Source organism: Dermacentor albipictus, chromosome 3 (genome assembly GCF_038994185.2).
Source record: "Dermacentor albipictus isolate Rhodes 1998 colony chromosome 3, USDA_Dalb.pri_finalv2, whole genome shotgun sequence".
Classification (NCBI taxonomy): Eukaryota; Metazoa; Arthropoda; class Arachnida; order Ixodida; family Ixodidae; genus Dermacentor; species Dermacentor albipictus.
Window position 1 is genome coordinate 45365711 of NC_091823.1, and position 13874 is coordinate 45379584.

Sequence of the window (13874 nt, forward strand, 5' to 3'; positions counted from 1 at the left end):
AGAAACTCAATCATGAACTCACAGGCCAGCAAATTCGACTGCGCAAGGAGATCATCGAACATCTTAACACTAAACTCACCTCCCTGTTTTCAGTTTTCGCACTAACTGGTGCGTCACTCGCCTTGGTCAACTCCGCTGCGACATAAAAAGAAAGAAAGAAGACAGAACACCGGCCGAGGTGTTACGACGAGTAGATTTATTATTATTATTTTATATGTCCCCTGGCAGTCCGGATCGCTCTTCGGCGCCACTGCGGCCAAGACCGAGCGTGGGCAATGATTCTGTCATGTTGATCTCTTCGACCGCACGCGACTCTGCGCCACTGTTGCGGCCTCTCTCTAACACCTTCTTGATAAGTCTAGGACTCAAGGTTCGCGAGCTGCTGCGGCCACTTAGGGCCATTGGCTTCGCGGCTTCAGGAGCAGCACGCTTCATGGCAGGCACTTGGTCTGGACCCCTCGCTGGTTTCGAGTCGGACTCCAGCAGTATTTTCCTCGCTTGTTGCGTCAATGAGCCCATGTTGCTGGGCGCTAGCCCTGAATGAATGAAAAACAACGAGGACTTAGGAGTGAACGGGGTATATTGTTCTGCCGCTGGGTCTTTCCCGTAAGGTCGCTGACATGTACAGTACAACCCGCGGCTGTATTCACAGTGGTCTGCATGCTAATGTGCTGTGCGCGTCACGATTACATTGAACAGATGACACGTACGTGGTCTCGCTCACTACAGCACAAATTAGATTTTAAAAGGAAGCTTCGATTCGAGCATGATGGAAAGTACGCCTTGCCAACTACCTATTAAAATTTTCAATGAAACTCGGACATCTTTTTTTTTTTAAAGAAGTGTTAGCTTAAAACACACATAAACAAAACCGAACATCATTGCTAGCACATATTGAGGTACTGAACTTCATGTCGTACGTACATCAACCTGGAATGGTAGGAGGATGAGGAGTGTTGCCTGCTGCTGGCGGACCTAGCCGAGAGCCACCTACCAAATGTGGTATGGTGTGAAGTCTGTCGTCGCCTTCCATCTGGTAACAACTCCCGGCATCACAAGATACTTCACACGGAGTGCAACACGTTATGCAAACTCCGTCGCAAACACTGTTCACATTTCACTGTTATGCAAACACTGTTCACAATTCTTACTTAAACAACTGCATTATAGAGCAACTTTACAATCAACCTATAAGCACCACTTTCCTGAATACCTGGTGTACTCGCGGGAACAAAATGTCACTTGCACTTGAGTGTATTTGCATTGTCAAGCTCTTCGTGACATTGACCATTTCTTACTAGAGTGTCCTGAATTTGATGCAGGACGTAAAGTATTAATAAAGGGATTGAGACGAGAGAAATCCCCTGGAATGGCAGCCATGCTTGCTTATGTATGATTTCTTGCAGAGTCCTCTAGCGTGCTACTCTGCTCAGAGACAAAGGGAAGACGGTAAAAACAGGGGACTGAGGAGAAATGATGAGAACAGGCAGTAGGATGCAATTATTTACGCGCTCGCTTTCAAAGGGCCTGTTCACTACCTTGAATCCAGGCCTGTGTCACCTAATTTTCTAATATAGTATTGGTGGTTCGCTTCACTGATATGTCCGATCAAGTGAGCAGTAACACTTTTTTTTGTTGAATAGCCGGTTGTTAAGTGGCGCTAACGAAGAGATCAATGCCTGGTGTTCACAGTCATATTGCGGACAAGCAACAAGTATATGTGCTGCATTGTCCCAGATACTTTGCACGCATCAAAGTGTTACAGAATGCGCTGAAAACCAAATTAACAGTGCTTCCACATTTAAAAAGACAGGAAGATCATGTGTATAAATGAGGTAGCATAATTAAGCCGCAAGTACGTGCGATGCATGGATGACAAACTACAGAAAAGTTGGCCAACCTGAACCGAAAATTGCCATTTCTTACTTTAGGAATCGCTAATGAGAGATAAAAAAATTTAGCTTTCCAGGTCAATTCTGGTTTGAGCAAAAATAATAGAGAGGTTTAGCTTGTCCGGTATTCCGGTAAAACGCAGGCGGATATAGGGCGGGGCGTTGGGGCGTTGGGGTTGAGGCGCAAACGTGAGCGGTCTGCATGGTGCAGCCAGCTGGTGGCGCAGTGCTCAAACAAACAGAAACAGATAATATTGCATTAACCGAGCGTATTCTTCTTCGCTGCTTGTGTAAATTTTTGGCACTGGGGTAATCGTGTTGCTGCTAAAAATGTACGCCCGCAACAAAGTAAAATACACTTGGTTACAGCAATATTAGCTGTTTCTGTCTGTTTGAACACTGGGCCACCAGGTGGCTGCACCGTGCAGACCGCTCACGTTTACGCCTCCGCCCCAACGCCCTGTCCGCCTGCGTTTTACCGGAATACCGGACAAGCTAAACCTCTCTAATTTTATTTTTTTCTGGTTTTACGTTCTGGTTTCAGTTTTGCTTTGACACCCTCGTTCTAATAGTGAATACAGGATGCGCCGCGCAATGTGCACTTGGCTACGCTTCTACGCGTTTGGCTATGCAAAAAGAAATAATTCTGCTGGCCGCACTGCAACTGACTCGCTTATGTCTGGCCGACACCTGAACATCGGCCGGCAAAGAGGGTAGCATGCAAAGAGAGCACAATAGGGACAAGTATAGATTCATGGAGGCGAAGAAAGAAAATGAGAGTTTTCAGTGTTTAGATTATCTACAATAGCGACTATTACCGCAATTCACTCATAGATATTGCCTACCGATCAGGGGACAGCACGAGTGCATGCATAAAAACGCACTTAGCCGACCATTGTAGACAGAATTATATTTCAGAAATTCGCAGGTAATTTGCAGGCCCCGCTTTTTTTTTTCATGGTGACGTGTTGAGGCAATTTTGAATGTGCGCACGCAACTTGTATGTTTGTACGGCCGACACACGGGTGGCATTGTATGCGCATATACAGGAAGAAAAGGTCTGAATACAAGGCGCGTCCTATTACTATGCGAACAATGTCACCAGGAACTGTGTCCCCAGTTACTTTCACTAGCTCCATAGAGTAAAACGCTTCAATGCGGCCCCCAGTGCGTCGTCATGTTTGAGGATGTCGGTGCTTAGGCGGACCAGGCAAATGTACAGTGTCAGACGTCCCCACAGCGATGTGACGAGGATGAAGGCGTTCTGCGAGGCTTGCCACTCCCCCTCCCCCTCCCCACGTGTAGGGTAGCAAACTCGACCAAGTCACGTTAACTTCTTCGCCTTTCCTTCCTCCCTTCCCTTTCCGGTCGAGGAAACAATAGCGATGGCAGGTGTATGCACTGACAAGTGCGACACATATCTGGCTACATTTAAGAATTCTCTACTTCTTGCACCACGCACCCATTCCGAAGGGTTGGCCAAGTTTTGGCACAGACACAGTGGCGCTTATCAAAAGGCAAAATATTTAATATAACGCGCTCCTCTATATGGAGGGCTGTGTGCTTTGTAGATACCTATGAGCAGACAATACATGTTTTGCTTTTATGCTGGAATAATTTGTTTTTATTACGCAACAACGTGTGTGCTTACTGGCACCACATTGTAGTTCGGTATGCAACGAAAAGCTAAATGATGAGGTTCCCAACTTGGTAAGTAAACATCAGAACACTCCCGTGGCTCGACAAGTCATTTTATGAGACTAAGCGAAAGTCAATTTTAGTCTATTTCTTGCTGCCACGATGGAAAGCAGGAAGCAAGAAAATACTGGGATTCAAGCGGGAAGCTTGAGCGCTGCCTGATTGTCACGCAATCATGGTAACCGACGGAAGCCGCCTCGGCAGAGAGGATACCAGAGAGAATAAAAGGACTGCACGTTAGCAGTTAGGTCGCTGCCGATAGTTAGTGTGGCAGTTAACTGTATTATGGCTGGTCGCTGCAATGAAGCTGTATTTTCTCCGGTTATACTCTGCGCCTCAAAACGGCGCCACCAACTCGGCTGTTCATTCAGCTCGTACGTTTCCAGTAACCTGGTGTACTTTGAGCTGCAATACGTTTATGAAAAAGCTAAAATTGAAGTATGAGATAGCTTGTCCATAAACATTAGAGAGTCTTATCGTGTCCGAGATGGCTCTAAATGCAATTGCGTTTGCGTTTAGTAGAAGGCTGGTAGCACCATCGTTTAACGTTTTGCCTAACCACGATGTCTTTAGGCACGTTTTTGTGCTATTTCAGTTCTCTTGTTAAAAAAAAAACATTTCATAAGGCAGCTTGTTCACAATTACGGCACCACCGAAAATTTACACGAGCAACGTAGTAGAATACACTTGGTAACTGCAATAATGCACTGCACAAGCTAGCCGTCACCTAAAGAAATAATAAAAGAAAACAGAGCATGATATGTGGTCCTTCTTACCAGTCTGCATAAATACAACATTTTCAACAACTTACCTGTCTGGCAAAGCAGCTTTGTGCAGCACTCGGGGAAGCGCCCTTTGCCCGGGATCTCTCTGCAGTTCTTGCCCCTCGGCTGCGGCTTCCCGCAGCTGCAGTTTCAAATTGTCCGTAACATCACGCTCACCGCTGAGAAACGTACGCCCGCTGATGGGCGATGTCTGTACAGTATCTATCGAAAGTTTTCGAGCCACTCCACGAGCTATAAAGGTCCGTCAACAAAGCCCGTCGCTCAGCTTTCCTGGCCAGGAAAGCCATGCAACGTTCAGATTTAGGGAATTTTCCTCACGGACCGGCGTTCGGTCGCCTGCCACTCACTGTGGCCACCAACGTGATCATAACAATGGCCTCACCACAGTCGTGTGCAATTGCTACAGCTCTTGCAAACGAGAAGTCTTGCGAATGTGCGCCCAAAAGCAGGTTCAAGGGGACTGGCTCTACCTGCCGCGGTAGCATAGTGTTTATGGCGTTGCGCCGCTCAGGTTAGGGGTTCGATCTCAGTGGCCGCACCTCGATGAAGGCGTAATGGAAAAGGCGTTCATGTGCTTAGATTTGGGTGCAAGTTAAAGGACCTCATGTGGTCAAAACGATACAGCTACCCATTACGCGGCGCGCCAAATGATCAGATCGTGGTTACGGCACGTAAAGCCCCAGAACATAATTTTTCGTTTTAATCATTTGTCTATCTCTTTGAATATCTGAGTCTTTGAAGTAACACAAACTCAACCGTGAATTCAATAACCGGCTGCGAACCCTGCCCCCTCCACCCCCCCCCCCCAACCAAGAGCAGTACCACGAATTTACAAACGCTGCTCAGTTTTGAGGTAAATATTTGCACAGGCTCTCGTACAAAAGTGGCAAGCCGAGTGCTCCCATTCTGAAAGCTCTTTAATGTGACTCGAGCGAGCGGAAACGTCAGGGGCTACTTGAAAAATGGGAAAAATATTTGCTAGCATTCTTCGGGACGTACTTGCACTAGGTGTAAAAAATTTCGGATTGCTTAGCCGTGGAAAACTTACCCTTATTTACTAAACCACCCTTTACACAGTCGGTTAACCTCATTGCCTGCGTTGTGGCATGGTGACCTTGTTTTTGAACAGTGAAATATATCTTCTGGTGTACCGGCAGGCAATTTTTTGTGTGCCTGCCTTTGGGAATGTCAACTATAACTAATGTCGAGTAGATTACGCTTCGCAATGCCTAATATATAATGGTGTGTCGCATATGGTATAGCAGCGAACATAATTTTCTTCTAGTGTTTTGAGAGTATCTGGTATTAGCACAAGACATGTCAGCTACTTCTGCTGATTGCTTGGCAGTCTTTCGTTCTCGATTGTCGATTCTCAGTGAAGTGCCCACCTGGGCTTTTTCCTCCATCGCAGATAAGTGCCGACATACTTAGTCGGACTGTACAAGAAAAGTGCTTTTCGCGCTCTCTTTGCTAAAATGTTAACTCTGTGTCACCTACATGATTATTACAATGCAAGCATACACATTTATACCGATGGCTCAACAACTTTGTTAGGACAAACATTTGCATTTGTAATTGTAGTCCCTCGGATTTCGTCACAGTTGTCGTATTTCACATGGGACATCATCAATTTTAATTAAGCTCCATACAATACCACAAGCCGCAAAATTCATTTACGCGCTAGACAAACCTGCTATGTTGTTTATTCTAACGGTTCGAAAGTCCGCTCTTCAATGCCTGCAGTAATTTTGCCCGTGTGATCGAAATGCAATGATCATCAATCAGACTTCACAGCTAGCTGCATCGTCAGGCCATCAAAAGAAGCTGCAATGAATTCTTAGAAATGTCGGTGTAGCAGGAAACACTGAAGCTGACTAAATGGCTAGAGACGCGCATCATTCCACTACTTTCACACTATTAACCAATTTACAGAGCTTGATGCTAACGTCCGAACGAAACAATTATGCAAGTTCTAATAATACAAGTTCATGGATTTGAAGCCAATTCTGTGAACAGTATTCTCTATAGAGTTGGCCCTCATCTACAATTTCCGATATTTGCCGGTGGTGGCCGTGACATAGACTTGTAACGTGTCACATTGAAAGTGACGTATATATGCAGATTTTTGTATCGCATTGTATAAATCGTTAAGCTATGCCATGTTGCAGATGCGGCCATTCGCCGGAACAGGTAAAACATGTTGTAATAAGCTCTCCTTAGGCTTAACAGCAAAGATGTACTTTTAAGGCAACAATAATGACCCTTTATCATTGTCATTTGAGCATAGAAGCATTGCTTGAGCCTTGGGATAGAACATCATTACGGCGATCAGCCCTGAACTTTTTTATAGCATTCTTTACTGAAAGTGACATGGTTTCTCTGTATTACTACTTTGTATGTCCTTGTGCGTTATTGCTCTATCACAGTATTCTGTGTAGGATATAGATCGATTTGTGTTTAATTCTAGAAAGTGCAGAAATGATTGTTTTTTACATTGACTGTTTAGGCATGTTTACGAAACGTGCTTTAATTCCGGAAAGCATTTTTTTTTCATATCACTTCATGTTGTCATCCTTTCTTCAATGGACAATCGATTGTTTATAGAGGAGCCGGTGTCACAACAGTTGCCAACGTTTCAAATTTTATTTTAATAAATTGCATCATATAGAAATCTATTAAAAGATTTCGTCCCATCTGCTATGCTAGCAATTTTCCTGTTGAGATGACCCCGTCCAGGGTCATTTCGGCGATCTTTACGAAACGCAAAACACGCTGTGATCGTGGTGCTTTTCTATCATCAGTGGCCTCTAGATATAAGCTGTCCTAATAATATGAGCTACAACTTCACATCTTCAAAGCACGAAACGTACTCTTCCCCACCTTATGATTTCAGTCAAACGCATGTATGACAAGTTCGTAAGAATAGCAGAAGCAAATGAAGATGCTTAAACAAAGATAATGAAAAGGCACACCCGCGTGGGACCTTCTGCAGGAATTTGATGTGCCACTTCCAGACAGAAAACTCGTAAGAGGAAGCTCTCGAAATTTCGTGTTCGTAAAGTGCATGACACAAAACCGGCTAACGAAGCTGTCGAACACTCTCGGTTACTTACCTGGATGTAACGGGAAATCCCTGCATGCATGTCATCTTGATGCAGCGTGCGTCGTCATACCAGACCTGGCCCTCTGATTTTGTGCCATCTGGCGTTTTGCAGCTTTCTACAAAAGCAAAGCAAAGCAAGCGTTCTTTTGCTGCTTCTCTCTTCTTTTCGTGTAGCCCGTCTGAATCGTGAATCTACTCAATGTGTTCAGAAACTTTGGAACATTTAACGCTCGTTCGTGGTGACGTGGCTGCATTGAGCTTGATAATACTGCGTCGATCGATATCTTTTATCCGAATAACGGACATATAATATTCCGATAAAAAAATGTATAATGAATACTGCGATCTTTTGTCCAGATCATAGCAGTGTGGACGAACATTTTGTCGCGTAGAACAAAGAGATAGGCACAAAAACACAAGGGTGGTCATAATTACAAAAAAGACCAATAAAACAAAACACACATAAACAACAGTAAAATTTAAGGCAAGGAGTTTTTAAAATGGTGACAATAAGTCCTGTGTTACGACATTGTTGCTGAGATTTTTCCAATCTGTAATGGTCTGAGATAATTAGGAACAGTCAACGCAGTTAACACTAGTAGATAATGACTTAATCGGGAGAGAATGACGTTGCTGAATTGAATAGCGTGTGGTATAAAATACTAGAGGTATCTGTGGTATACTGCCCTCTCACAAAGTGACAGAAATACTTTAGGTGGTAGGTGTGATTTCTTTGCGCAACGGATTGCAACCCACTCCATTTCAATAACTCGCCCATCGATGTTCGGCCATACGCATTATAAGTAAACCGCAATGCCTTCTTTTAATTTTTTTCCAATTCCTTAACATTGGCCATAATAAATGGGTCCTATATTTTAACTGCATATTCTATAATTGGACTAGTTATAAACTTATGGGTGAAGACAGACAGCAGATGGGGCAAGTTTCGGGGAGCGCCTTAAAGAAACAAGAAGGGTCAACGAAGTGCCGAAGCTAAAAAAAAAGACAAGGTTGACGTACATGATGATTCAAATGATTCGATGCTTAAATCTTTATTATACTTCTATTCTGTCTCTTTCTGTCTCTCTCTAATGTTCATTAGTCTATCATTTAGTACCTTATTCATATCGAATTTCACACACAATTACATCGACCTTGTCTTATTTGGCGTCGACACTTGGTTGACCGTTACTTTTTTTTTCTGGAACTGATTACAAGATAGCTAGATGCCAGATACGCCAAGTCCGTGCGTAGTTAGCAAAGAAGACCTTGTCTTCGAAAGCACGCAAATTCGACGTGCGCGACAAATCGTGCGGCGTGCGAAAACATCCGGGACACCTGGCGCGCGTGTGTAAGTTAGTGAATACTCGGCAGGTGGCGCTAGTAGCAAAATATTGCGCACTCGATTAGCGTCGAGTGTTTATAGCTAATTATATTTTTTACTTATATCCTTAGTTATTGACTAGGGTTACGTGTTCTCGGCATGGAGAGTTGTCGTTTAATATGGTCTTCTTGTTCGTACGACATCCTAACCAACCACTTCTTTATCTGGAATTGGTTACAGGATAGGCACATCCCAGACTCGTCAAGCCCGTGTGAAGTCACCGATCAAGACTTCGTTTCCAAAAAGCTTACGTAGGCAGTCAGCCATTAAAGCCATAGCGGCCGCATTTCGATGGGGGCGAAATGAGAAAACACCCATTTACTTAGATTTAAGTGCACCTTAAAAAGCAACCCCAGGTTGTGCAAATTTTCGGAATCTCCCACTACGACGTGCCTCATAATCAGGTCGTGGTTCTGGCGCTTAAAACCCCACAGTTTGATTTTGATTTGATTTAGTCATCACAGCGTAGATATGCCTAGAAAGATTATCATTAAACCACAGACAGAGGTATCTATAGCTGGTAATTTCTGATAAACAAATATTAGGAACACTATGCATAGCACTAGGGAACGATATATTTAATGTTATTCTAATGGTGACAATATTTCGATAAATAATTTCCATCTGCCATTCTTTACTTGTGCACTCCAGCAAGAGTATTATTGAACCCAATTTGATCCTCGATAAAAGTTTTCTTATAAAGCAGAAAGTAAGCGGCATAAAGCCAAACAGTAAAAGAAGTGTTATTAAAATATTAATATAAGTATCACCACCACCACCGTTATTATTACTAATATTATCATTATAATCCGCCCATCAACCTCTGATTTCGCTTCTCCGATCACCATTGCTCCTTACAAGTATTATTTGTTTTAAAAGCATTGATACATTTCACAGAAAAGAGAAAACGAGGATCAGGCTGGCAATTGCCACCGGAAGGCGTATAAGTAAAGAGAACAAACACCGACCTAGCGCAGCTATTTAGGGTACGCCATAGTAAAAAGCAGCACCTTTGCCTGAACAATCCCCGTTAAAAGCAACAAGTTGGTAGTGTTTCGACAGACAAGCTCTAACGCACCCTAATAACTGACCGTTCTTTATTAAGCAACTCACTCTGTGAAAAAGCTTGTTGCGGCGGGCCTAATGAAAAATAGCGACCATTTGTTTTCCTTCATTTACTGCGGTAGCAAAATCGTGAATCGTTTCAAGTGATTGTATGATGGTTGAATAACCTCGCCGAAAGCTGTGCTTCATGCTTGTTAAGAGACTGTGATTTTTCAAGAAATTCGACTATTAGTACAATGTATTATCTTCTAGAATTTTGCTAGGCGTAGACATTAATGAAACTGACCGATAACTTTTAGTCAACATTTTGTCTCCTGTTTTAAGCAAAGGCTTGACACTCTCAGTCCTCCAACCATCCAGTAACGCACCTTGATCCATTGATCCAGGAAACAAGTGAACAACACGCATAAATACTTCGCACACCACTTAGCATAACATTCCAGAAAAGCATTCGGCATGTCATCAGGTCCTGGTGACTTCTTAACATGAACGCTCCACAGTAAGATAAGGAAATTTTCAGAAATAATACAGTTAGTTATAGGAGTAGAAATCAACAGGAATCAGGACACACGGACTAACGAAAGCAACCTTTAGCAACAAGCCTTTCAACAGTGTTGCCATGTGTGCATCTGTCATGCTATTTCATAGATTACGTTATTATACCGCATAAGGGGGAGTGGACCAACGCACGTTTACGTCACAGTCTGAGAGCAAAATCTGCGTGGATTGTGATCCATGCATGGCCTTCAAACCTTCCGGCTTGAGGGGGAGAGAAATTTAATAACGCTTGTGTACACTTTATTGGATGCACGTTAAAAAACTCCAGGTGGTCAAGACTAATCCAGAGTCCACAACTACGGGGTGCGTTATAATGAGCTAGCTTTTTAAGCGGGTAAAACCCTTCCTGTCTGCATGTGTCTTGGTTAAAAGGAAAAAAGCAATACAACAACAGCCCATGAACACAGACAAAAACAACATAGAAAAGTATATGTAAGCTTACGTATTCGTCGTTTCTTCTATAAGATCGCAATCTATAGTAATTCTAAAGTGACAATCTGAACTCATTTTGGCTACGTTATAACTATATATCCTTTTGATTGTACCCTAAAGAAGATTTGCACCCCAGAACTATATCTACGTTTTTCTGAAATGCGTTTGTTTTTACCTGTGGTTCTCAATTGCTAAAAAGATAATAAATGAACTATGAAAAAAAAAGACCGAAAGAACAATGAGACGTCTTTCTTCTTTTTTCTTTCCTTATTTCTCCTCTTTTATTTTTTTTTTGGCAGCGAGGTGGTGGTGCCACTCAATGCAGTAAAAAATATCTGTGCGAACTGTCGGTAAAAATGATATCGGTTCGAAATTTTGCTGAAATTTCAGAGCAGCACAGAAGCTAGCGCAGTCAAAAGTTCGGTGGTCGAGAGTTCATATACAAGGGGGGAGGGGGAGGGGGGGTAAACTTTAGAGTTGAATTTAGTCTATTTGGCGCATACAAACTGAAAATGAGTATTTGGTGGGAGAACACACTATCCTGGCTGAATGCAGCCGGTGAACGAGCTAAGCATGGGTACCACATGGCCCCATGGTTGTTCGAGTACCACGGGCCATGGTCATGACCTGCATGGCGGCAAGGACAACTTCGATGGATTGGGTGTTTGATTGTGCAAGGTCGCGCAAATCCGTCGTCTAAATTTGCTTTTTGCAGCAAGCTCTCGGGACTTGAGTTGATGTTTTCACGAATATTTGGTTTAAATACACGCAATTATACAGCTGATACATACGCAATAACACTTTTATGAGAGCTTTTATTAAGTAGAAAATATCTAATGCACCAAGCTTTCCAATTGTGAATATACAATGTGAAGCATTGTAGCGTTGTTTCGATCATCTTTTACACTGACCTCGACATATTGCGAGCATCGCTTGAGCTAAGCTAACGTTCACGTCCTTTCATTTACCTGCTGTGTACACCCACGGCGGAGATACACCTTGTGTGAGGAGACGCACGGTGACATGTTGTCAAATCGTTACTGAGACTTTCTGCACACAGACTTGTCTCTCTTCGGTGGGAACGGCAGCCGCGTCGCTTTAACTCTAAGTCGTGGACCTCACAGATTTCATTGCCGTCCTCGCCCACAATTGCACCGTTGCGTATAGTAGTACCTTTTCTAACCCTCAGACATGTAACTCTGTAAGTGAACATTTTCCTCTCTTGGTTTCTTTTTGTTCGTCCGTAGATTGTTTGTGGGATGTTTCTTTTTTCCAGAAGTAGAGGGCCGCTAGAATCATAATGCGGAAGCCAGGGACTTTTTCTGGACTGCACAGCGCCTCATGGATGTATTTCTGTCGCCATATTATCGCCATGCTGCGACACAGTTTGAAGGCGCAGGGATGTTGCCAGAAATGCTGTCTGGTGACACTTTCTTTAGCATAGAAGTGCAGTACATGTTCACGAATCATGTAGCAGCCTCCAATTTATATTTCGTATTTCTACAGCTGCTGACGCTTCGGCAGCAGCATAGTCGTGGCAGCAACTTTTACGTAATGATTGAAACCACCAGTATTATTTTTCCAGGGATAATATAAAGGAAGGTTGCCCAGGGTGGTGGCGTTTAAAAAAGTTTCGGTTTATCAGAATCTCACTTAGATGCCACCGCTATCACTGCTGTTGTAAGGTACGAATCCCAGTCGCAGTACGGTAACGATGCAGATAAGATTTATATAAGCGCTGGGGGAATTGGAAAGTCCGACTGCTATGACATATCATTGTAACCGAGCCTATCTTGCACACATTCAATATAAAAGAAAACGTCCTTTTTGATAACGGGTTATCTTTATTGTATTGTTAAGGGTGGACTGAACTGCAATACGCGTACATCAAATCAAGCGAAACTGGCTGCACTTACGCTAAAGAAGTAAAGCTTCGGACTTAGTAGACGCGGGCGACTTGCGTACGCTAATGAGGAACCAGCCTACGTAATAAATAGCATCAATGGCACTAAGCGCGCCCAGAACCTTATCTACAATTACGCGTTCCGTAGCGGTCGCAAAGACCTGGATCGCTTGTTCTAAGGCTCCCAACAAAATTAACCGCGACGTGCCAATTGTTCACCGAGGAAGGCGAGAAAAGGGCGATGTCTGTGTAGACTTACTCTTAACAGAATACGCCGTGGAGCGTTGAATGAGAAGAGCCGATGCGAACGCGATCAGGTACAGCGACCGCAGGTCCCATTTGTGAGGCGACATGCTGAGGACGCGTGGCAAATCCATCCGGTGCTTAGCGATCCTTTGTGGGCGGGAGGTCGAAGGAAGGAGGAAAAGAAAAGAAGAGAGGAGGAAATAAAAAAGGATGAGGAAGGGGAAACGAGTGGTTCTGTACTGTAGCTTGCCTCCGCAGGCACTAAACACTTCTTATAGGGAGCGCTTCTTGGGCAAAATCAAGCTCTAAAAGAAGGAATACAGGGGAGAAAAAGATGTGCCGGGCAGAAATGGAAGCTTCCGAGAATAGAGAGGGCAAACGTAGAAGGGCGTCTCGCAGGGCTCCAGAGAGTTAGCTGCTCGCGCACGCAATCACGACCTGTCGCTTTGACACCTTGGCCCCCCTGCAACCCCCGATTTCTTTCTCTCCCTGAGCGAGTGCGTTCAGAAACGCTACAGCTGACAAGCTATGCCAGGCACGTTCGTTTGCCTGTAGTCCTCCTCCCAGACGGCGTACTTGGCAGAGGGAAAAAAGAAAAAAAAGAAAGACTCGTGTCTAGAGGGTCGGTGAGCGGAAATCATTTCGCGCTATTGTTATTCGATGACCGGCGATTGACGATGACCTGCGTTGGGTAACGGGCACGTGAATCATTGATGGGGGGGAAAGACTTGACTAGACCGAAACAGCAAGAAAACGAAAGAAAGATAAGAACGAATCCGCGTGCTTTATTTGGGGTCTTGTCTCTAAC

General features: G+C 43.9%; 1 protein-coding gene and 1 long non-coding RNA gene across 2 annotated transcripts in view; one reads left to right on the forward strand and one right to left on the reverse strand.

The window, feature by feature from the left end:
* LOC139057366 (uncharacterized) overlaps positions 1-11144 on the forward strand; it is a 190917-nt gene extending 179773 nt beyond the window's left edge. The window contains exon 3 of the long non-coding RNA XR_011512722.1: positions 9043-11144. This is a non-coding gene — a long non-coding RNA (uncharacterized lncRNA). The remainder of the gene's footprint in view (positions 1-9042) is intronic.
* Positions 176-13508, reverse strand: LOC135898179 (uncharacterized). Its single transcript, XM_065426997.2, has 4 exons — positions 13080-13508; positions 7489-7594; positions 4402-4496; positions 176-536 (listed from the first exon to the last, which is right to left on the reverse strand). Exons 1-4 carry the CDS (start codon positions 13195-13197, stop codon positions 211-213), a joined length of 645 nt encoding a protein of 214 aa, XP_065283069.1. The 5' UTR covers positions 13198-13508; the 3' UTR covers positions 176-210.
* Positions 13509-13874: the final 366 nt, after the last annotated feature.

What these genes read in the sequence shown, in the direction of transcription:
- LOC135898179 (XM_065426997.2), bottom strand. Translation starts at nt 13,197, where the DNA reads ATGGATTTGCCACGCGTCCTCAGCATGTCGCCTCACAAATGGGACCTG. An exon ending in CACGGCGTATTCTGTTAAGA is followed by an intron (nt 7,595 to 13,079) that starts GTAAGTCTACAC and finishes TTGCTTTTGTAG; the next exon opens with AAAGCTGCAAAACGCCAGAT. An exon ending in AAAGCTGCTTTGCCAGACAG is followed by an intron (nt 537 to 4,401) that starts GTAAGTTGTTGA and finishes TCATTCATTCAG; the next exon opens with GGCTAGCGCCCAGCAACATG.